Source organism: Drosophila miranda, chromosome XL (assembly GCF_003369915.1).
Source record: "Drosophila miranda strain MSH22 chromosome XL, D.miranda_PacBio2.1, whole genome shotgun sequence".
Classification (NCBI taxonomy): Eukaryota; Metazoa; Arthropoda; class Insecta; order Diptera; family Drosophilidae; genus Drosophila; species Drosophila miranda.
Genome location: NC_046673.1, coordinates 7,385,160 through 7,408,017, shown reverse-complemented (window position 1 = coordinate 7,408,017; position 22,858 = coordinate 7,385,160). Strand labels below are relative to the sequence as shown.

Genomic DNA, 22,858 nt, shown 5'->3' with positions numbered 1-22,858 from the left:
GCGTTATATCTAGTATAAGAAGAAATCATTGGGAAGATGTCCAAGGAAAGAGGTAATAACTGAGAACGGAAGATGATAATCAATTTTTGAATACCCACTCTGCCATTATGGAAGAGCATTGGAAGTTATGGCAGCATGGGAATTTTGCACCATCCATTTGTAAACCAAAAGATTTATATGGAAACAATCACTAGAGAGATGCTGCTCTTCCGAGCATAAGCAACATATGAACACTTAATAGTGTGAAACACTTGAATCACTCGGAAAAAAATGAACAAACTTTGAGCTGATTTGGCTCGGTATTCTTTAGTCACACTTCACTGTACTGCAGATCAATTAAGTTTTGGAGTAGAGTTATTTTAAAAGTGTTTTTTTCTTTCTTTTTTTCTGTTCTCGTTTACCGTTCGAATTTCTGTCTGAACAGAAGATTGGAGGAGATTTCACTGCGTCCGAGGTTTACCTTAATTTGATGGCAATGTCGCGACACTTGACGCATGGCACCTGACCCGCCGAAGGAGTGACGCTGGCAGTGGTAGCTGCTCTCTTGGTCCCTGGACTGGCGATCGTGGCATACAGGGCCTCCTCTGGCTCTGGTTTTTCCTCCGTTTCGGCCTCCGTTTCACTGGCAAAATCGACCACTAGCTGCTCATCCTGTGGTCCCTGCTGCTGCTGCTGCCGTCTGCTGAAGTACCCCACATGCTGGTCGACACCAACATTGGCGTCCAGGAGCACCCGCTCGTAGGCGGCGCTCTCGTTCTCACTGAGAGCGAACCGCTGCTCGAACACCCGCACGGGCAGCGAGCTCTTGCGCAGCACCTCCATCCGCTTGTGGCGCAGCTCGATTGAGAAGATGAGGCGGACCCGGACGAGGCGCCGCAGGCCTTGCTGCGTGGATTGGGCCCGCTGCAGGCGGCGACGTTGCTGCCGCAACTCGAGCTTCTCTAGGCCGCGCAGCGACTTGGCATCCACCACCAGGCTGTGGCTGTGGCTGTGGCTCTGGTTGTAGTCCGCCACCGAGGTGAGGTCCAAGGCGGAGCGGGTGCGTCGCCACGGCACCAGATCGAAGTGGGTGCCCGGCCAGGGATGGAAGTTGACCTGACTCACGGTCTTATCCTTGTCCTGGCGCAGGATCCAGTCGGAGCTGGAGCTGGGGCTGGGCTTGCCTGCTCCTGGCTTTAGCTTAACGTGCTCGTTGCGGGCACTGGCCTCCGGCTTGTGGCGTTTGTAGCGCGGCACGAGAGTCGCCTCCAGCATGCGTGCATCCAGGCCGTAGTCGCGACGCAGCTGCTCGAGCTCTTTGCTGCTGGCCGTGTACTGAGCACCGTTCCACACGATCACCGGCGAACTACTGGGCATGGTCCCGTCCCGTTCCCAGCTCTCCCAGTTCTCCCAGTTCCCCCAATTCCCGATTCCCGCTTGGCGTTCTCGTTAGCGTTCTCTGCTCTTTCTCTTGTTTTGTCGCAATCCGCTGATGGCTTTTAATTTGTTTTTTACTATGGTTTTTCTTTTTTCTTTCGTTTTCCGGTTTCCGTTCGATGTCGCGTTGTCGCGTTTGTCGCGTCTGCCTTCCGTGACGACGTCGACGCAAATGTTGTTTGGCCAAAAATAAAACTCCGACTCCGAGTCTGAAGCTGAAACAAAAACACAAAATCCTATGCAAAAGTTCCGCCAACTGCGCAGCTGACGTCTCTGCCAGCGCCAGTGTATGATTAAGAGTTTTTTGTTGTGTTTTTGTTTTTATTTTTGTATGTTGTACGTTGTATTATTGTTATTGTTATTGTTGGTGGCGGTGGCGGTGGCTGTGGCGGTGTTTGCTCAACATTGAAGAGTCGGTCGAGAGCTGAAGAGCTCTCTGAATGAGCAACGCAACCCCCATTTCATTGTACAATATTACAGTCGTATTTATTTATTTTTCACGCTCACTGCCATGTCAACTCTGCCAACGGCAACCCTCCTGTTGCTGCCGCTCCCGCTGCTGCTGCTGCTGCTGCTAGAGGGGCAGTCATCGCTTCCAAATGTTTCACTTGGCTGCGCACGCGCCAACACCAACAACAACCAGAATACACCCCACCCCTCCCCCACCATCGGGGCCGATCAAAAATTTGTTGTTAATAATGTACTCGAATAGTCGTAATATTGTTGCTGCTGTTGCAGGGGCATTCAGCAATTTCAACTGCGAGTTGAGTTCTGTTCTCGGCTAATTGACAGCCGCCGTTGTCCAGGCCAATTGGCCAACAATGACGGCAACAACAATACAGATAAATGTACAGATGATCGCACTAAACAGATGTACATACATATGTATCTGGAGAGCATCCTCCACTCCACAGTGTGGGGTCTTTCCTCGAGCTTAGATGGTGGCTTGCACTTGGATCCTTTACGTCGAAGATTATATGTCCTGCTGGAAATATTTCCGCCACTGCCAAAAACACTCATATATTGAATACACAAACACATACAAATTTGTACAAATGTGCACTTGAATGAATTTCAAATCCAAAGAAAGACTGAAGTGAAAAAACTCCAATAAATTCGGGTAGAATTCTTAAGGAACATCTGGGTTTTGCATTCACTAGCTGCCATATAAAGGGTCTCTTAGATCCGTTAAGGCAGCTACAAATGCATGTGCCTGAAATGTATCTCATATATGGAATACTTTTTATAAGAAACTGTGGATTTATGCATCATAGTATAGCAGGGAATCTTCTCATAGAAGAGAATTATCTTGTCTGTATTTGGATGAAAATATATGGCAGTCAAAATCAAGAGAGATCCTACCGGTTTGTTTAGGTCTCTTAGGATAAAACTGGATATTTTGTGCGGGATAAAATATTATCCACTTGGAATGGATATGGAATGTTTGTGCTCTCATGTAAGGTACAGGTTTTCGATTGCAAGTCTACTTTTTAATAGGTATTTAAGTGGGTTTAGGTGGGCGGAGCTCTTTTCTACATCAATCCATCGAGTTATATGGAAAATAGCGTTAGTCAGGCAGTTGATGGGGCTAGGTAAAGATAGATTGAATCAATCTTTAGGTGTTTTTAGCAAGTTTGAAAAGGGATTTACTGAGATATTTTTGCCAACTCTCTACAGCTTCTGTTGGGAGCCAGTTAACGGTTCTGTCCCCTCATGGTGCATTGTAATCTGCATGCAAATATCCATCTGAATGAAGACATCAGACCTGAAAGTGCCTTGCGCAATCCCTCCTCAGTAGAGCCCGCGGGCAAAGTGTGCCAAGAGCTGTACAATACCTATATATTAATCCAATATCTATATACAATATTATTGATATTGCTCTGAATGTATGTCAGATGTTTTTGATGGACAGTGTCTGGCATGTGAATGCGATTTCTGCAAGCGACATTTGTCAACCTTCGGCAGATGAGCAGCCAGGCCAAGCCAAGCCAAGCCAAGCCAAGCCAAGCCAAGCGATTTCATTTCAAATTTCAAATTTGAATTTGAATGGAATGAATACTCGTACGTGAAATGCGGATGGAGGCGCAGTCAAAACAGCCAAGGCAGGGATCTATTATAATGTGCTCTGTTATATTTGCATTATGAGTGCTTTATGGCCCAGGCGAGCCCTCAATGACAACCTTTCTAAGCGGCATCTGCACGTTGTGTCGGACACTAGCCCCATTGCAGCGCCCCCAAGGGTTACTTGGAGCCCACTTAATGGGCCTTAATCTCTGACGTTTTCATTTTCATTGGCCTTTGTGGGTCACATTGCCAAAGCAGAGATTGGACAGAGCTGGACAAGCCAGCGCGATTATGCAAAATGGAGCTGCAGCCGAAAGCGAAGGTTGAGAATGCTTCCAGACCCGAAATCCCAAAACCCAGCTCCGAGAGAGGGAGGTAGTGGGTGTCGGAACACCATTCAACCAGAAATCATGACACTCTTCACGCCTTTTGCACATGACTCTGCCGTGACTCACGCTCAAAGCAGTGGTAGGGGTGCCAACAGGAACCCAAGGGTGCACTGTGGGCAAAAACGGCCTTTTTTTGCTACTACTACCACCCTTAATATTGTGAAATCATATTGAACTTTTGCCCATAGTGGGCTGGCCCAATCACGAGTCCGAAGAAGATCCGACTCAGTCAATGGGAACACCCCAACTAGCCGCCCAACTGCAATTACGAGTACCCCTCTCCATCCATCCCCCAGAGACTCGAGCCCTCCACAGATGCGACCAGTTCCTTCCATCACCCAGCAAATCGCTGCCACGCTTGAGTTGATCAACGTCAAGAACCTTCGAGAACTTGTATCTGTGTAGGATAGTACTACTATGCATGCTTTTAAGATACATAATTGATAGATGGGAGGCCCCAGCGATGATCGAGCCAGGTACAAAGTACTCTGCATGTCTAAATTGAAAAACTTAATAAAGAATAACAACAACATTATTCCGCTTGATGCAACCCAATGGGATATTCGCCATGGAAATAACTTCGAAATGTATCATTATATATCATTTTATTAAGGCCTAAAGATGGCATTTAAACGACACTACTTACGAGTACCCAAGAGAACCCATTCGGATTATACTTTTTGAAAAATTATTTTTGGTTCCCTTGAACTGTGGTTATTATTTAGGCAAATGCTAGATGTTTAAGTAATTTAACAAAGAACCACTAAAACTTAGAATTTAAAATTGAATATCAGCTAAACGGCGAAATGCTAATAAGTACCGGAGCGCGATCAAATATTTATATAAATACGTACGTACTAGCTTTATAAGACTTTTTGAATGTGAAGAGACAAATATACACTATTTTTTTAATTATTATAAATAATATTATATTAATGGACTAAATAAATCCTTAAAATTTATGTTTACTAACTTAAAAAAGACTTTAAACATGCAAAATGGATCAAAAAAATAAGCTAAACAATTAGAAAACTGACAAAAAAATGACATCAATTGTTGTTTGATTTCTTGTTTGTTTAATTTATTTTTTTAAGAATTCTTAGTGAAATCTATATATAAATCATACCTCTGATATTTTCCTTAAAATAAAACAGAACTTTTTTTAATCTATTCGGATCCTGAATAGATATTTTGAGCAATAAAAACAATTGTAATGGGAAAAGTGTGGAGTTTTCCCTCTCAGCTTTCACGTCAAGAACTCCATCTAACGCTAAATGTATCTGCAACTTGGTTAAATAGTATTCAAAAACTGAAAACAAACAAACCAAAACACCCGAAATCACCTCAAACAAATGCTTCAGTGATTTTGAGGGGTAAAACCATAAAATGAGGAATAATTTCTTCATGCAGGTGAGTTGGAAAATAGTGTACGTCGTATTTGGTGGGTAACGGGGCCGGTGCCCCGTTCGGCGGATGGGAAATGATCGTAAAACAGCCAAAGCTCCAGCCCCAAGACCCAACCCCAACCCCAACACAAAACCGCAACCCAACAATAATACCATTAATAGTGGAGCAATAAAATAAAAGTAGAAAACGAAACTGTTGCTGCTTTTTAATTATGAATTTTTAGGCAATTCTGCAAAGCGAATGGGGTTAGGTAGGAGAGAACCAGATAGAGAGAAGAACTGCAACAACTCCATAGAGTTTCCATTGGTTTACCCTAGGAAAAAGGGCCAAAGTCTCTTTAAGATCTCCCTCAGCCGAGTTCTTACTGTACTGCTAAAATTTTCATGGGCAGAAAGACTCAGAGAGAGGTGACAAACAGAGAGGGTCCCTGTCGTAGGTTTCTTCAAAGGAATATGTTATGGTATCAAGGATTCTTATTTGGATGTTTATAATCAATGACTGTATCTTTCAAGTGGCGATGCAATTACTGTACCATCAAGTGGCCCGTGTGACACCAACAGAAGGCTGTTACGCGCGGATCCCTCCCGCCCAACCGACCGAGGGGCGCTGCCGCATGACGCGTGACACCTTAAAAATTGTATTTTCTATTTTTATTCCCTCAGAATAAAGTGTTTTATGTACTGTACATCCTGCACATACATACATTAAATTACGCAACTAAACTCAAACATTTCTTAAGGAAAAAAAGTATGTTTGGGAGGAATGTTCTAGCATCTTTTCCAAGTGTCAAATCTGGGACTTTCCATTAAATAATGGCTAAGATTAGCAGAATCTCAGATCTGAGTACCATAATCTACAATGATGATCTCCCCCTAGAGATTCATTGAGGAAGTGAAGCAAGATTGCTTGCGGATGCTTGTCGGAGAGTCCATTGGTTGGGGGCCACTGTTCGAATACTTTTACTTTTCGCTTTGTTTTATTTCATTATGGATTTATATTGTTTTTTTGCCTGCTGCCCATCAAAAGCAGAACAAACCGCTAGTATTCGATCTAACGGTTAGGGGCAGCGATCGGTGGCTTCGTTTTCGTCTCTCGTCGCCATCCATCCATCTCGTCGTCAAATGGCAATTCAAATTCAAATTTAAATTCGAATTTCGAGCGGCCAAGAATGGAGGCGCGGGAAGTTTTCACTTTCGTGTGTGTTTTCAAAGGCCAAAAGAAAAAAAAGAAAGCAAAAGTAAATGTGTGCAACAAATTGTTCAACTTTAAACTTTTCATCTGAAGAGAGCGGAGAGCACAGAGAGCACGGAGATCAAGAATTTCAGCCAACTTCCTCCAAAAGCTCGGCAAAAACTCGCCGAGCACAGCGCATCTTCCGCCCTCTCTCCCTCTCCCTCTCTACCTAGCTGTTTGTCTGTCTTTCCATTCATATGCAAAGCGCATACATTCATTCAATCATTCAGCGATTCAGACGAAGTGAGTCTGTGAAAGTAAGCCATGGCAGGCCAGAGCCAGCCAAACATTTGTCTAACAATCAGCCATCAGAAAAGGGGGCAAACAAAGGCCTCTGTGTCTGCCTCTGCATTTGCACCTGAAGACTCACTCGAGTTGTGACAGGTCGCGGTTCCTCTCATCCTCTCCCTCTCGGTCCATTCCGCGGCGAAAAGCAAAATGAAATCTGCCTACAGAGACCCAGAGACTCAAAAACTAGTGAATGTGTGGCGAATGTCCCCCAAAGGTCCCTAGACCTAGAATGCAAATGAGTCAACCACCGGCGTGTAAATATAACTATGAATATGAATGTGGTATGTGCGTCTTTCCGCCAGCCTGCTGGAATACCCTTAACCCTTCAAAAAGCCCTACCAAACAGTTCTAGAACAATGGAAATTATGGTTTGAAACAAATCGAATTACATGTGAGTCCAATCAATTGCTTTGAGCTCGTAAACCTTTTTGATTTGATTCGATTTGAAAGCTCTTCTAATTAGCCTCTCGGACACTATTCGAATCGATTCGAACACCGATGAACTTTGCGACTCTCTTTTCGCTGCTGTCGGCGGCGGCGACGGCGGCTAATGACCAAATGTGTGGAGTGGATTAGCCAAACCGAGTGGGGAGGCTGCTTCGAGGCGAACACTTGGACAAATGACCAATTATGATGGGCGACACAACATTGAAGAGATTCGCGGGATAGAGAGAGAAACCCGTTTGGCGTCAATGGAAAGAAAACATGAAAATCCATCGCCGCGCCGCAGATAAGTCCGAGGAGTCCGTGGCGATATGTTTTGTAGTTCGTTTTTGTGTGTCTGCGGATTGCTTGGAAAATGTCGTATGTAAACGGTTTGGTTTGCCTTAATAATTGACATTGGTGGTGGAAAGCTGCGGCCTGGGCCGGTTGTTGACCGCGTTGAGAGATTGGCTAACAGCTCGCCTCTCCCGGACCAGCCCCGGCTAAATGGCCATCGCCCGCGCCTTCAGGTCTGCGGCGGTAAGCACACGAAAGCATCGAAAGCAAAAGGATGATGACTGAAGAGTAGGATGATGTGGATGATGGCAAGGAGGAGCAGCAGGCATATCAGAGCAGAGCAGAGCGGAGCAAACGAGTTTCCCGAACAGCTTTACCCAGCGTCCCCTCTGATAAACGAAATTTCACTTTTTCTTTTTCAGTTTCTTGGCTTTTCTTTTCTTTTCTTGGCTGTGGCTGTGGCGGTGGCTTGGCTTGGCCTCAGATTGAAATTCGTTTGTTTGTCAGCAAAAGCGTTGCTAACTAACAAATCCGAGCAAAGAAACAAAAACAATCAAAAATTGCAGAAATGCACTATTAAAAATTATAATTGTCTGGCGATCTATTCAAGTGTTGCCAGCGATTGCCCGGCAATCATTCGATCGTTTTGCCCCATCAAAGCAATCTCGGTAAATAGTTACGGTGGGCGTGTGTATCTGTGTGTCTGTGTTGGAGGCGAGGGCAGACGCGGGTTGAACGAACCTATGTAGACAAAGAGTTCAGGAGGCAGAGTTTGCCCCTTGCTCCATCCGAAATTAGTCACAGAATTTCTCAAATTAAACCCAAATTAATCCGAAAATTTTTCAGCGTAAAAACAAATAGCAAAAGAAATACATAATTGTAAATAAAAGCAAAACAAAAGGAAAAGCCGATGGATAGGGTCGACCATTCTAATACCCTACCATCCAGAGAAAGATTGTGGAAAGAATGTGCTAAAAATATTTTAAAATATTTCATATTTAGATTGAATTTATTTCGTACATATTAAAATATATTTTATTTATTTATTTAATATTTTAGTATTAAGATTTTTGTATACCATTTTTCTCTGAGTGTACTACACATATTATTGCAAAACTTGGCAGGATTTCCAGAGAAATGCTAAAAAATATTTGAAAATATTTCCTTTTCCCCAAAAGGAGTTTCTTATTTAACAGATCGTTCCTTAGGTTTATTAATTAATAATTAGTTATAATTTACAAAGGAATCAGACGCCATGATAACGGCTTGGAGTGCCGAAACAAGCCTCTGGTCAAAACTGGAATACCCTCTTGCAAGAGCTTTAAATACAATGCAAGAAACGTTATTAAGCTCTGCGCTTGCCGTGTCACAATGAGCGAGTTTTTCCAGGGAAATAAAGAGAATGGGGAACGGAGAACGGGGAACGGGTGTGTGTGCAACTCCGAAACAAAATACAATTTTATGCGGTTTTATTATTAGTTTTTCGTTCGTTTTTGGTTTTGGATTCTACTGTCTGCTGTGTACTGTGCATCGTGGTGATCGTGGATCGTGGATCACGTCAGTGAGCATGGATATGGATATGGATAGCTGGCCCGTTCATTTATCACGGCACACGCTTTAGAAATGGTATGAACACACACTGTGGAGTGTGGCATGGTGTGGCCTGGTGTGCATGCGATATGGAGTGTTGCATACAAACGCATTCAGTCCATTACAAAACACTGAAACCCTCACCATCAGGGGAGGGGAAGTGGAGTGGAATTGGAGTCGTAATTATCGCAGCAAGTCGTATAATCAGTCGCAGCCCCAAAGGGTTGTATAACTTAGGCAAATCAAATCGTGATATGACCAGCTTTATAGAGAAAGCCATCTCCATCTGTGCGCTGTGTCTCCCCACTTTGAAGATTAAACACATTTTCCATTGGCCTGGGGCATGGAAGAATTTCGATGCTGCAAAAAGTTCTCCAATATACGGATACGTATTTCTGAATACACTTTCAAGATGGATGATGGATCCATCTTTCAGACTTTCGTGTTGATAGGAATCCTTACAAGTTATTAGGGTCCTGCTTTAATGGCAGACTTCTTTATGATAAGATATCAAGGTTTCCAAGTATATATGTTCCATTCCTCATCCTATGATCTTTGTCTGTTTTATTAACCATAGGATCGATTGAGCCACATGTTCTTCATGAGAAGAGGCTCGGCAGTGCACTGCCTTTAAGCAATTTAGCAATAATTCAGATTTAAATGCAATATCCTAGTCTCCAGAGGGAACTTACCGCACACCATTTCCAGGTGGAATTTCCAGTTGGAAATGCAATAGTCGCAGCTTCTTTCCAGTTATATTTCTCTCACAAATAGTCACTAACAGTCACACCCAAAAGCACTGGCACAGTCTTTGAAGTGGAAGAATCATATCATATCACCAGAGTTTCACAAACAATTCCAAGCAAACAAATATGTAGGTAAACAAAAAATATAAACAAATAGTGCAGTTCTTATCAGAGCTGGTTGTGCATTTTGTTCTTTCTCTAGCAATAGAGACAAGTTTTATATCTGGCGATATCGAGCGAGCGGTGAACGGCGCCGGCGGTGGTGCTGGCGGTGGCGGTGACGGTGGCGGCGGTTTGTGGAGCGCGGCACGTGCTAGGCGGACAGTGGTCGCGGCTTGTTTGAGGCCGGTGGTTGGCTTGGTGTTGCAGACCAGCGCGGCCAGCGGTCGCCAAAGAAATGTAAGAGCCAAAAGCAGCGGACCCCAAAGAAGTGCCGATCGAGAAAGCTCTCCGAACTTGTTGTTTCTGTTGGATGTAAACACAAGCTCAGTCGGGTATGCAGCCGCAGCGGCAGCCGCAGCAGCAGCAGCAGGCGCGTGTGTGTGCTCGTGTGTGGCTGCGGCTGCGGCTGTGGCTGTGGTTTGTCTTTAGTTGATTTTCGATGCGCTTTTTGCACATTGCTAGACTTTTTTCTTGCTCGCCTTTTTGTATTTTCAGTGTGCTGGAATTTCTATATACCCTTCCCGCCAAGGCAATGCTAGTTACGATCAGCTGCTTGCGATCCCAGCAGCTGCCATTTTCGATATCTTTACTTTTGAAGCTTAAAGCATATTTGGAGATTCCTTGAAACCCAATTTGTTTGCCGTTTCTATTATTTTTTCCATGACTGTATGAAGGATGGGCATAGAATGATTCTGAGAGACATAAAAGGTACTCATGTTCGAAACTATCCCATAATTCACATACAAATATATATATATATGGCAAAAAGGAAGCCAAAGAAGATATATACATATATATACATTGTACCCACAAAATATAAAACACCCTATAGAGCATTTTCGAACTACTACCAACTACTATAATTTTTGTAATTACTGCACATTATTCTTAGCTGCGGACGAGAGCCACAATGATATTTTCCCCGACTTGCAATCTATAGAAAAACCCGAACTGGAAGGGCATTCCCACTTCGACAACTCTTCGGCATCGTGGACGGATTGAATCCATCTTTTTGTTGTTTTACTTCGTTGTATTCAATAGAATTTATGCTTTTTTATGGTCAAGCTGGCGGCGTCATGCGCGTTAGCAGCGTTAGATGGGGCCTCATCTTCCCATCTGCTAACGGTTGTTTATGGCCAGTTTAAGGTTTTATGCATAATTGTTTGAGCCGTTGCTCTCTACCTCTCTCTCTCTCTCTCCCTCTATCTCTCTCTCTGTCGGTCCACCCCTCCGAAGAGTCTCCACAGAGACTCCTCTGCAGAGGCGGCATTGCAAAAGCCCATTTAAATGCAATCAATCAAAAGTTTACAGCTAATTAGCCGCAACGACAATGGACAATGCAATTTAATAGAATTATGAAAACAAACTTCGTCAGCGAGTGGTGCCCCTCGATCGGTCGATCGTTCGATCGTTCGATTGCTGCTTTGCCACTAATGAGGCAAGAGCTGATTGGCGGCCAACTGCATTTGACCGCCGATTGATTAGCTGCCGCTTTACGATGTGCTTACGATGTGCCAGGCGAACTTTGACCCTGCTCTTTGGCCGTTCGATTGGCAGGGGGGGGGACATTTAATTGTCGCAATGGACTCACCTGAGAGCGGTCGGCTGATAGCTGGAGAGCATCCTCGAGCTGCCCCCAAATCGATGCTGCTGTAGCAGCTGATGCTGATGCTGTTGCTGTTGCTGTTGCTGTTGCTGCTGCTGCTGCTGATGGTGCTGCTCGAGATCCGTCTCCGCCTCGGCCGGGGGGTAGCCCCCATTCCGACTAATCCGGCTTGCATGGGAGCCCCGCTCCGAGTTGCATTTGGAGCCGCAGAGGGAGTTCTCGCAGAAGCGACAGCACTTGTTGTAGCTGAAGGTCGAGGTGCAGAGCGTGCAGAAGGAGTCCAACTGGGACTCGGCCCGATCGTCCTCAACGTCCACATCCCCATCCCCTTCCACATCTCCATCGGCGTCCAAGTCCATGTCGTGGCTGTGACGAATCTTGAGGGTTTGCGTGTTGCTGCTCTGGTCCTCATCCGAACAGAAGTTGTACCTCTCGCTCTCCGTGTCCTCCTCCTCCTCCTCCTCCTCCCCTAGGCTGCTGCCGGCGCTGCCCTGATGGCCTTCAAGACCTGCATGGCCTTCATGGCCGTCATGGCCGTCATGTGGGGAGGGCGGAAGACCAAAGCTGCTCAGGGGACAGGAAGGGTATCGGGTCAGGGGAAACTGACGCACATTGTACTTGCTGGCCATCGACAGGTTCTCATTGAAATAGATCACATTGGCTCCTCCGTGGGGCAGCTGTCGCTCCCTCTCCCTCTCCCACTCCAGCTCCCTATCTCGCTCCCTGTCTTTTTCGCGTCCTCTATCTCTCGCGCCCCTCTCCCGTTCCCTTCCGTTCAGCTCCAGGCCCATACCCCTGCTAATGCTGAGGTCATGGTACTTGCGCAGAAAGGCCGCATTGCAGTCAGCGGCCGTGTACTCATGAAGCTTCTTCGGTTTTTGGGCGGCCGGCAGCTGCTGAATGGTGTGCTGAATGTGGGGAATGCCATTTTGGTTGTTTTGGTTGCAGCCAACGCTGTTGTTGTTGTGGTTATTGTTGTTGTTATTGTTATTGTTGCCGCCGGAGCGTAGAAGGTCGAAGAGCCGCTGTTTGAGGTCGCGCATGGCAACATGGGACAGGTCGGTTCACTCAAATCTGCAATGAAAGAGTGCCAGGATGCATCATTAGTTATTCAATTAAGCAATGTATAGAGCATAAGTAATTATAATTAATATCCATATGAATGCGTGAAATAAAACCTAAACAAAAAAACAAATTTCGATAAGTTAACCGCCAATTGACTATCGGTGAGCGAGGTGAGTTCCACAGCGATGAGGACTGGCCACCCTGAAATAAGACGCGTTGCTAAGTTTCATATCACTCAGCTCATCACAGTGAGCTTGCAAATTTCCTTTTTAGCAGCCCTTTTGGTATGTGGTATATCCGCAGTCACACTGCCACCATGTTTAGCTCACATACCCTGCAAATTTTATACTTTTCACAGTATTTTCCAGCATATTTTAAGAAGCGTTATGGACTCTTGTCCAATGCACCAATTTAGAAATCGCGTAGAAATACCATTTAGAGCCATGTCCCAGGCCTCGATCAGCATCAAATTTCTGATTGTTTATCCAGCAAAATCTCACTTATTTTAAAAATGTCAGAAAAAGGGCATGTCAAAAAGTGGACGGCGGACGTTTTTTACACTCGCGCTTCCAAGGCTTATATGAAAAAAACGGACAAAAATTTTTTAAACGTACACAATTCCCCTTCAGGTGTCGCCTTTGGTAGTTACATGAAAATGCAGTTTATATGTAGAAAATGTGTAGTTGACATGTAGCTACCATGTAAGGAAATTAATTTATAAACAATCCAATACAGAAGAGAGCTTCAAATTAAACAGTCTCGTAGGAAATTGATTTAATAATCGGATAAGGTTATGAGGGTCTTAGCTAGCTAGTAATAATCCACAGAAGATCAAAAACAAGGAATATGTAAAATAGAACTTGAATTCGTCAGTATATTTACGGTATATTTTTTAAATGAGACGGCATGTTTCGGTATATTTCTGACGGTCGGACGGTATATTTTATCGATAAATCCGCGGTCACACTGGCAGCAACCCTCCATTTATTTATTTTGGATTCGACGCAAATTTAAAGGAAACCTTGTTTTTGGCTGTCATTCATTGAATTGCAATAGTTGTAACAGGTAAAACTAAAACCACCAATCACAGCCGTATACCGTATCTGTTATAATCAACGATACCCCTTTCAGTTGCCTGCAATAGCAGAATGAGTTCCCAACGCGGTAACGTCAACCGCACACGTGCCCAGAAACACAAAAATCGTTTTGTATTCAAGAATGATCTGCACGACAAGACGCCGCAACAGATGCGCCTCAACGCCATGCATGTCTCGACGGTCTGCCAGCGCTGCAAGGAGGTGATCGAGTGGAAGATCAAATACAAGAAGTACAAGCCGCTCACCCAGGCGAAGACCTGCAGCCATTGCAAGGAGAGGACGGTGAAGAAGGCCTACCATGTCATCTGTCGGGAGTGCGCCATCAAGGCGCACGCCTGTGCCAAGTGCCTGAAGACCGCCGACGAGGTGGCCATAGAGGCGCCCGAGCCAACGCCACAGGAAGAGCAACAGTTGCAGGTGGAAATGGACCGTTTGGTCAAATCATTCTCAGAGCGCAAACGTCGCGCCTTTGTGCGCTACATGGCCAAGGGCAAAAAACAAGAGCCCACTGAGAAGGACGAAGAGACGCAGGAGATCGAGGAGAAGACAAAACGTGTGGCCCACACTCGCGCCGAGCTTCTGGACAAAATTAAGCAACTGAACCTAGCCGAAGAGAACGATGAGGATGATTACGACGATGATGATGACGATGACGAGGACGCTGAAGATGATTCAGAGGTTGATTCTAGCGAAGAAGACAGCGAGGAAGAGAAACCTGTTAAAGCGAAATAAAGTTTCTATTTTTTTTAATCCAACTTTTATTTAAATTTCGATGTTAAATGTATGTAATTGGATGATAATTGGAAGTGGATGATATATCAGCGGGAATGCTTTTCTGAATTTGGCCAATATTAAGTCAAATTTCCATTTTTTAACAGCTTTTTTATTGTGATTTTCAAAGAAAAAATACGTTTATTCGTTAAATAAATATATTTCCTAAAAGATCCTATAATTAAATGCATGGTCAAAAAGTGCCAATCTGTGAAACAAAACCATTAATAACGTCTCAAAGCAGCTTGGAAAACATAATTTTAATATTAATAAAAGGAAGTAGGGTATAAAAATGTCCATACTCAGCTAAAACCTATTGCCGATTGGAACATACGGTTCATTCCGTGAAAACTTAGGTTTTTTTCTTTTACCTTTTTTTGGTTTAAACCTTATTTTATAAACAATCCAGTAAAATGAAGTCCTTAATATCAGCCAATTTTGTAGAAAATTGATTCACGAATCGGATACAATTAGGTTTTCAAGGCTAGTAATATTGAACCGAATATGAAAATCGCGGCATATGATTTCCGATCATGGACAGATAACTATTAACCCATTGTGGTCAGTGGGTAGTTAAATATACTCCACGAAAAGAATTAAACTTGAAGAATATTAGCGCAGTTCAGTTTAGAGATATGGTATCGTTTTGTATTAAGTAACGAGAAATAATGGATCTACAAGAAGAATTTAAATACAGTATTATTTTTCGGGGGTTAACTCAAGTTGTTCACCTGTTTAAATAAGGGGGCGTAAAGTGGGTTAAGTTAGTCGTTTTTCATCAGTCAAGTCAAAAGTATAGCAAAATAAATATTTGTGACATACAGTAAGCAGATGGCAGACAACAATAATATTCAAAAATCGAAAAAGCGTAAGAAGAATAAAAATAAAAAAGGAAAAAAGGGACGTACAGCAGCTGGTTTAAAGAGTTCACAGCAACCAGCATCGGGCTTATCCGCAAACAGTATTAAGATTGTCGACCTCCCACTCACAAAGATGAATACAAATATGATGCGGCACAAGCTTGCTGAATTCCTGGACTCCAACGAGCTGGAGTTCCAGCTGGAGGGCTTGAACAAGGAACAGCGCAGCCACCTTCACGGCTGTGCCCAGGCTTTGGGACTGAAGTCCATCAGCCGTGGGCCCGCTCTCAGCCGAGTTCTTTGCATCAGTCGGGCTCCGGGCTCGTGTCTACACCTTTGCCTCGACGCCCCCGTGCTGATGGTTAACTCTAGAGTAACCCGAATCCTATCATCGTCAGCGGCCAAAATTGAGCGTGCGATGTGTTCGGCGGCACTCAGAGGAAATGGTCCTCGGGCAAAGCAAAATGAGGGCCAAGAAAGCTTCGGATTGGTGGGCACCCGACAAATACCCCCACACCCGGCATACACAAACAATCCGATGACTCGAGAACGCATGAATCTACCTATTTATGGCTACCGCTCAATAATTCAGGACGCTCTGCAGCGGTTCCAGGTGAGTCTGAAGCCAAGTCTTGAACACAGTTTTGGACACGCCTAACGCTTGTCCTCCATTTGTCCAAAGGTTCTCATTGTCAAGGGTGCCACCGGCTCCGGCAAGTCAACGCAGGTGCCACAATATGTGCTTGAGTCGGCTGCATACAATAACCACGCCGTGCGTGTCGTGGTGAGCCAGCCGCGTCGTATCGCGGCCATCAGCGTCTCGGAGAGAATCTCCAGGGAGCGGGGCGAGATGCCAGGCATCACAGTTGGCTATCAGATCCGCATGAACAGTAAGTGCAACGACTACTGTGATAGATTCCGATGATGTTAATGCCGTTCGATTGTTTGCAGGCAATTGCACCAAGCACACTGTTCTCACGCTGACCACCAGCGGCTGCCTGCTGCGAGCCCTGACCATGAATACCCAGGCCTTCTTTCAGACCGTCACACACTTGATTATCGATGAGGTGCACGAGCGTGACCTGGACACGGACTTTCTGCTGCTAGTCATCAAGCTGGAGCTCAGACGAAATCCCTATCTTAGGGTGATTCTAATGTCGGCCACCATGGACCTAAATGCGTTGTCCGCATACTTTGGCACTGTGCCCGTCCTGGATGTAGAGGGACGCAGCTTCGGAGTGCGCATCTTTCAGATGGAGCATATTCTCCGCCAGACTGGCTACATGACCGAGGGCATGAAAGACATCTTGCGCGACAAGGCTGATACCGCGACAGAGCACGAACTGCTGCATGCCTACAGCCTCACGCGATACATGGAGAGTGACATTGACAACAACCTGGTTGTCTCCTTGCTGGAACTCCTTGTGAATTCGGGCGAGAAGGGAGCGGTAATTGTGTACCTTCCGGGCTACAATGATATGACCTCGTTGATGGAGTGCCTGTACCACTCCCTTCCGATGGACAAAATACAAATCTTTCTGTTGCACAGCCAGGTGGAGAGCCATGAGCAGAAGAAGATATTCCGGCAGTACCCGAATATCCAGCTGACGATCATTCTGAGCACCAACATCGGCCAGACGTCCATCACCATACCGGAGCTGGTCTATGTTATCGATTTGGGTAAATCCAAAATTAAGATCTATGACGGCAAAACGAACGCTTCGGAGCTGGCCACAGTGCCGATCTCCCAGGCGGATGCCCAGCAGAGGGCTGGCCGAGCTGGTCGCCTCCGCGATGGCATCTGCTATCGTCTGTACTCCAGCGACACATTCGCCAAGATGAGCTTGTATACTATTCCGGAGATACAGCGGCACACGCTGGACGAGATCTGTCTGCTGGCCAAGATTGCTGCTCCTGAGCAGTCCATACCAAAGTTTTTGTTGCAGGCACTGGATGCACCGCAGCCGGAGGCCGTCAATCAGGCCTGCTCGCGGCTCAAGTTGTTGGGCGTGCTGCACGACGGGGACGAGTCGATCACCATGCTTGGCCGGATCATTGCGGAGCTGCCATTGAGCGTGCAGATGGCTAAGTGCATGGTATACGCGATATACTATCGCTGTCTGGGCAGCATGACCATCATTGCTGCCTACCACTCCGTCCGTGATCCCTTCGTTCTGCCCGTTGATCGAAGGAGGAGTTTTAAACCGCAAGAGGCGCGCCTCAAATTCACCGAGGGCATCAACAGCGATTTGATCGGAATGATAAGTCTCTTCAAGCAATACACGGAAGCTTCCCGACGCAGCAACAATGAGGTGGCCGAGTTCTGTGAGCGCTACTATCTTTGTCCCAAATCCATGGCCATGTTTGTTTCGGCCGTGGTAACACTTCGGGAATCTATTTCCAGAATTTTTAAGCTAGATCAGACCACCAAGCGCCAGGCCAGCGCCAATAACAGGGACAACAACATGATCCGGCTGGCCCTCACAGCTGGACTCTACCCCAATCTGGCCTATTATGACCAAAACAAGAACGAGCTTATGTCCGAGTGCGATCCCAACGTACTTGTCTCCCGAACCTCCTGCTTGCTGGGCAAAAAGAAGATGAGGACCCTGTCCAGCGAGTGGGTACTGTACGTGGAGAAGTCACGTGTCTCCGAATCCAAATCGTCGCTGGAACAAACCAGCTTGGTCAGCACCCTTCATGTGGCCATCGCCGGTGGAAAGGTGCTCAAGATGGCACAGAGACCAAGCAGCAGCCTCGGCTTGCTGGACACCGCCCCCAAGGGGCAACTTTGTATAGACCACTGGGTACGCATCTCTATGAACTCGATGTTTGGAGAGCAACTGATTAATCTGCGCATGCTAATGAAGCGCGAGCTGGACATAATGGTGATGCTGCGTCGTGTGGATCAATATGTTGGCCCAGACATAGCCCTTTCTTTGTTGAATGTCGATGAGGGCACGATGGCCCTCAACTAAGTCACGTATGTTTAGTTTCTGTGATAATTGTTTTCGATTAAGACTGACTCGTTCTATAATTTGTACACTAAATTGCAAAACTATCGTTCATTTTGTCTGCAATTTCACAATTCACAAATTCACAATTGATTTGATAACATTCTGCATTGCATGAATATCTAAATTTGTTAGTATCTTCTTGTTTGTCCCAAAAAGAGTCAAAGAGACCTTACTTATTAATTCAGTTATAAATAATTTTTTTTCGATTATACACATTACGAGGTGGCTGTGCTCTCTCAAAAAACGTCAGATCTAAATTACGCAATTGATTTAATCAATTGCCAAGTACATATAACATAATTATACATGTAGTAGAACATTTTCGCTTCAATAATTGAAGCTGAGGCTATTTTAAACTCTAAATGTACATCAAGTAAACAAGCAAACATTGAAGCATTCCAACAACTGTCTGTCCCGAAAAGAACTCCTTAAATTATGCAAATTTTGCAAGTATTAATGTTGTAACGTAACTGAAACCAAACTGGATAAACAGGGACACTATTTTGTGAAATATCTGTGAGTTTATTAATGTATTATTGAGTTGAATTGAAAGTTCAGTTATAAATAATTTTTTTTTCGATTATACACATTACGAGGTGACTGTGCTCTCTCAAAAAACGTCAGATCTAAATTACGGAATTGATTTAATCAATTGCCAAGTACATATAACATAATTATACATGTAGTAGAACATTTTCGCTTCAATAATTGAAGCTGAGGCTATTTTAAACTCTAAATGTACATCAAGTAAACAAGCAAACATTGAAGCATTCCAACAACTGTCTGTCCCGAAAAGAACTCCTTAAATTATGCAAATTTTGCAAGTAATAATGTTGTAACGTAACTGAAACCAAACTGGATAAACAGGGACACTATCTTGTGAAATATCTGTGAGTTTATTAATGTATTATTGAGTTGAATTGAAAGTTCAGTTATAAATAATTTTTTTTTCGATTATACACATTACGAGGTGACAGTGCTCTCTCAAAAAACGTCAGATCTAAATTACGCAATTGATTTAATCAATTGCCAAGTACATATAACATAATTATACATGTAGTAGAACATTTTCGCTTCAATAATTGAAGCTGAGGCTATTTTAAACTCTAAATGTACATCAAGTAAACAAGCAAACATTGAAGCATTCCAACAACTGTCTGTCCCGAAAAGAACTCCTTAAATTATGCAAATTTTGCAAGTATTAATGTTGTAACGTAACTGAAACCAAACTGGATAATCAGGGACACTATCTTGTGAAATATCTGTGAGTTTATTAATGTATTGAGTTGAATTGAAAATAAAGCAAAAAAATATGTGCTCGTTATTGATTGCACCGTTCATGGAGTGGGGCATGGGGCAACAGCCTAATTGCTGGGTGAAAATATGTGTGCCACAAGTGGCTCGAGACGCCTCCTTAGAGTCAGTCCCAGTCCCAGTCTCAGTGTCAGTGTCAGTGCCAATGTCAGAGCTGGGTGTTGCTGCCCTCCGGTGCATTGGGCCATGCCATGCCAGCTGCCAGCTGCCTCTGCAAAGCTCAGCCTATAAAAAATTGTTCAGGCAGCTGATGCTTATGTTTCGGTTCAGTCAGTCTCCGTCACACCTGCCCCACCTGCCATACCTGCCCCACCTGCCCCACCTGGCTGCCCCTGGTCGGTCGGACCGACTGCGGCCCATTGAGGCGCAAACAAGAGAAGGAAAAAAAAACTTTAAGTTAATTGCATAGACGACGCGCAGTCAATAAACCTGAGGCAGCCGCCCAGCTTTGGATCTTGTCTTGTCGCTGCCACAACAATGGGGGGGTACAAAGACACCGGAGCGTGCAGCAGTGGCAGCAACAACAGCAATTACAACAACGCTTCAACTTGCTGCAAAGAAAGTGAAATTAATGTTATATTTCGGTGTTTTTTTGTTGTTGTTTTTGTTGTTTGCTGCTGCTATTTAGATTCGTCTGCCAATGGGCCCCGCCAGGGAGAGCATTACCAATCCCATACCAATCAGCCCTGCCCTCGACCCTCGTCGGATTCTGCTATACAAAGCGTTCAATGGCGACTTATTCCATTCCGTCTGTTTGCTATTCATCTACGTATTAATTGGACACCGCAGAGAAAATACTGAGGCATTCTTTCCAATAGAATAGATTCCATTGTTCAAATTCCAAACGACGAAAGCGAAAGTCAACCTCGATACGAGTATTGGTTGGGTATAGTGTGTTGATTTGTTCTGAAACTATGTATATAAACCACACTTTTATCTGGCCAATTAAATCATAAGGTCTCTAGAGCCGTGGCACGGCCGTCACATACCCATATCCAGTCTCATTGGTACCAATATTTGATACGCACATACGCACTAAAATTCTGCAAAAATGTACAAGAAAAGCCTCCAGTTCTTGGGTGTTTTTCAACCTAAGAATGTCTATGGTAGGTTGGCACGGACTAGAATCAATTAACCATTTCTCCATGGCTATTGCTATGCGCCATATAAGACCGTATACACCCAGTATAAATATCCGACTGTTTGACCATATTGCTATGGATGGCTGCGCCAAGACGTGTGGTGGCCAACGTGTCCTCGACAAAAGACAAAGTGTGCGCATTCCATGCGGACGCGCCAACCGCAAGACTTGCAATTCATCAATGGCTATTGCTGGAAATCACTGTTGCTGCAAGTGGTGGCAGCTTCATTAAGCTAAAAGCAATTTGGGTGCCTGTCCGGGGTCTAACGGAGATGGGGCCTGCAGGAGGAGGAGCAAGAAGCCATTGAAAATGAATGCTACCAAGGTGGTGCCTGATGCCTGGCAATCAAGCAAACTGCAAATCAATTTTCCAAGATGAGTTCGCCTTTGTAGCCATTGAACTTTTATTTGGCTGGTGCTTTCAATGGGGATCGGGGCTGCCGATTGGCATTTGCTCTCGAAATCAAATGGAATGGCTCGCAGCAATGCAACGCTAATGGATCGACAATAAACTTGGCTAACAAGTGGAAATGGAAATGGAAGTGGCACCGGCAGGCATTGCCAGCTGTAGCCAGCTGTAGGTTGAACGCACTCGCTCGCCATCAATTTCAGCTCGAATTGTTATCCATTTGGTTGGTGACTTGCTCTGCAGGTGTCCACAACAGGAAGACTCCACCACCAGCATGATCGGAGTGCGATCTTCGCGTCTGCTATTGTGGGTTAACAGCAGCCTTTGATCTAAATTAATAACTGAATAAGGTAACGTAATAACAGATACCCTCAATCGAACAGATAGAGTACGGTTCCGACATCACATTGTACTTCTTTGGATAAGTTTACCCTTAACTATATCCAGTCGAAGATCTAGATCAGCATTGTCTTAACATCCCAATCTAGTCCTAAACAATATTACCCAATAATCTATAGATTATGGCCAGTGGTCCAGCCGTAAAGTAAATCCTTACTAGTGTTTGTTCTTTGCACTGCACAATTTGGACTGTACCACATAGTAATGTACAAACCTACATATTTGTGTATGCTTTATGAAATTATACAAGGTGGTCCGCTAACTCTATTTCGGGTCTTATTTTACGCTTAGCACCACTGACAGCGCTTTGACGCCATATTTGATGAGAGAGAGAAAAACGAAGCTTTCTGCCGTACTGAACAAAATAAGACCCGAAAAGATAGCGCGTTGCGGGAGCGGACCAGCCTATGCAGCCGTTCTCTGGCGTCTTTCTTTCTTTCGCTCTCTCGCTGTGACGATCGCAAACAAAGCTCAGTAGCTCAACAGTGCTATTAATGCGACAAAACAAAACGTTTCGATTTTAGTGTCGCTTAAGTTCGGGATACTCCCATTTATTGTCCTATAAATGTTGCACGCCGCCACCTTTCCATGCTGCAAACTCATTTCTGGAGCTTTTCTGTGGGTCCGTATCAATACTTCGGCCTTGTCCAGCCACCACTCACCACTGTGAGTATCTTTTAGATATTTGATCGCATCTCCGTTTCGTGTGTGACGTTTCGATGAGATGTGAGCTAATGATGAGCCCTCCAACTGATTGATGATCAGAGTCGGCGTTCGTCTTTGGGACCGACAGCAACAGTTACATAATTACATAAAATTGATTTCGCTGGAGTCGCTCGCCTCCGGATCTGTGCTGCTCCCAAAGCTCCCGAATTGGCCATCCGTGCCTGGGAACGGATGACATCACCCAGCATCATATCGTACAAAAAAAAAAGAGAAACAAACAACCGAATGCAATCATGATATCTCAGGCAGTGCAGCACGGAATGCGTCGTCTCGGTAATTCCAAATTAGGAATTAAAATAAATACTGTATATGTGTACGGTTGGATGTACGTACCTGTGTTCATGCTATGCGATCAGACATGCCTGCGCTCAGGCATGCCCAGGAGTGCGAATCACGACAAACATGAACGACTCTGACTCCGACTCCGACTCCGAT

General features: G+C 44.8%; 3 protein-coding genes across 5 annotated transcripts in view; 2 read left to right on the top strand and 1 right to left on the bottom strand.

Moving 5' to 3' along the window:
- The window catches only part of LOC108163182 (uncharacterized protein DDB_G0283357), a 36,405-nt gene extending 23,707 nt beyond the window's left edge, over window positions 1-12,698 (bottom strand). The window contains exon 1 of one of the 3 annotated variants that reach the window (XM_033394857.1): window positions 11,610-12,698. In XM_033394857.1, the coding sequence (XP_033250748.1) occupies window positions 11,610-12,667 (1,058 nt within the window). In that variant the 5' untranslated portion in view covers window positions 12,668-12,698. Of the gene's footprint in view, window positions 1-460; window positions 1,567-9,802; window positions 10,231-11,609 lie in introns of those variants that run through there. The other 2 variants (XM_033394868.1, XM_017298322.2) reach the window with 2 other exon arrangements.
- Window positions 12,699-13,643: 945 nt separating this feature from the next.
- Window positions 13,644-14,541, top strand: LOC108163208 (uncharacterized protein C9orf85 homolog). Its single transcript, XM_017298363.2, has 2 exons — window positions 13,644-13,754; window positions 13,821-14,541. The coding sequence occupies exon 2, from the start codon at window positions 13,838-13,840 to the stop codon at window positions 14,516-14,518; it is 681 nt and encodes a 226-aa protein (XP_017153852.1). The 5' UTR covers window positions 13,644-13,754; window positions 13,821-13,837; the 3' UTR covers window positions 14,519-14,541.
- A 772-nt stretch (window positions 14,542-15,313) lies between these two features.
- LOC108163201 (DExH-box ATP-dependent RNA helicase DExH6) lies at window positions 15,314-19,758 on the top strand. Its single transcript, XM_017298351.2, has 3 exons — window positions 15,314-16,030; window positions 16,100-16,307; window positions 16,369-19,758. The coding sequence occupies exons 1-3, from the start codon at window positions 15,389-15,391 to the stop codon at window positions 18,393-18,395; spliced, it is 2,877 nt and encodes a 958-aa protein (XP_017153840.1). The 5' UTR covers window positions 15,314-15,388; the 3' UTR covers window positions 18,396-19,758.
- The last annotated feature ends 3,100 nt before the right edge of the window (window positions 19,759-22,858 follow it).

Bases quoted from the DNA above. Each gene is read 5' to 3' on its own strand.
- LOC108163208 (XM_017298363.2), top strand. From the start codon at position 13,838: ATGAGTTCCCAACGCGGTAACGTCAACCGCACACGTGCCCAGAAACAC.
- LOC108163201 (XM_017298351.2), top strand. From the start codon at position 15,389: ATGGCAGACAACAATAATATTCAAAAATCGAAAAAGCGTAAGAAGAAT. The intron at 16,031-16,099 runs GTGAGTCTGAAG...ATTTGTCCAAAG, and splicing joins ACGCTCTGCAGCGGTTCCAG to GTTCTCATTGTCAAGGGTGC. The intron at 16,308-16,368 runs GTAAGTGCAACG...GATTGTTTGCAG, and splicing joins CTATCAGATCCGCATGAACA to GCAATTGCACCAAGCACACT.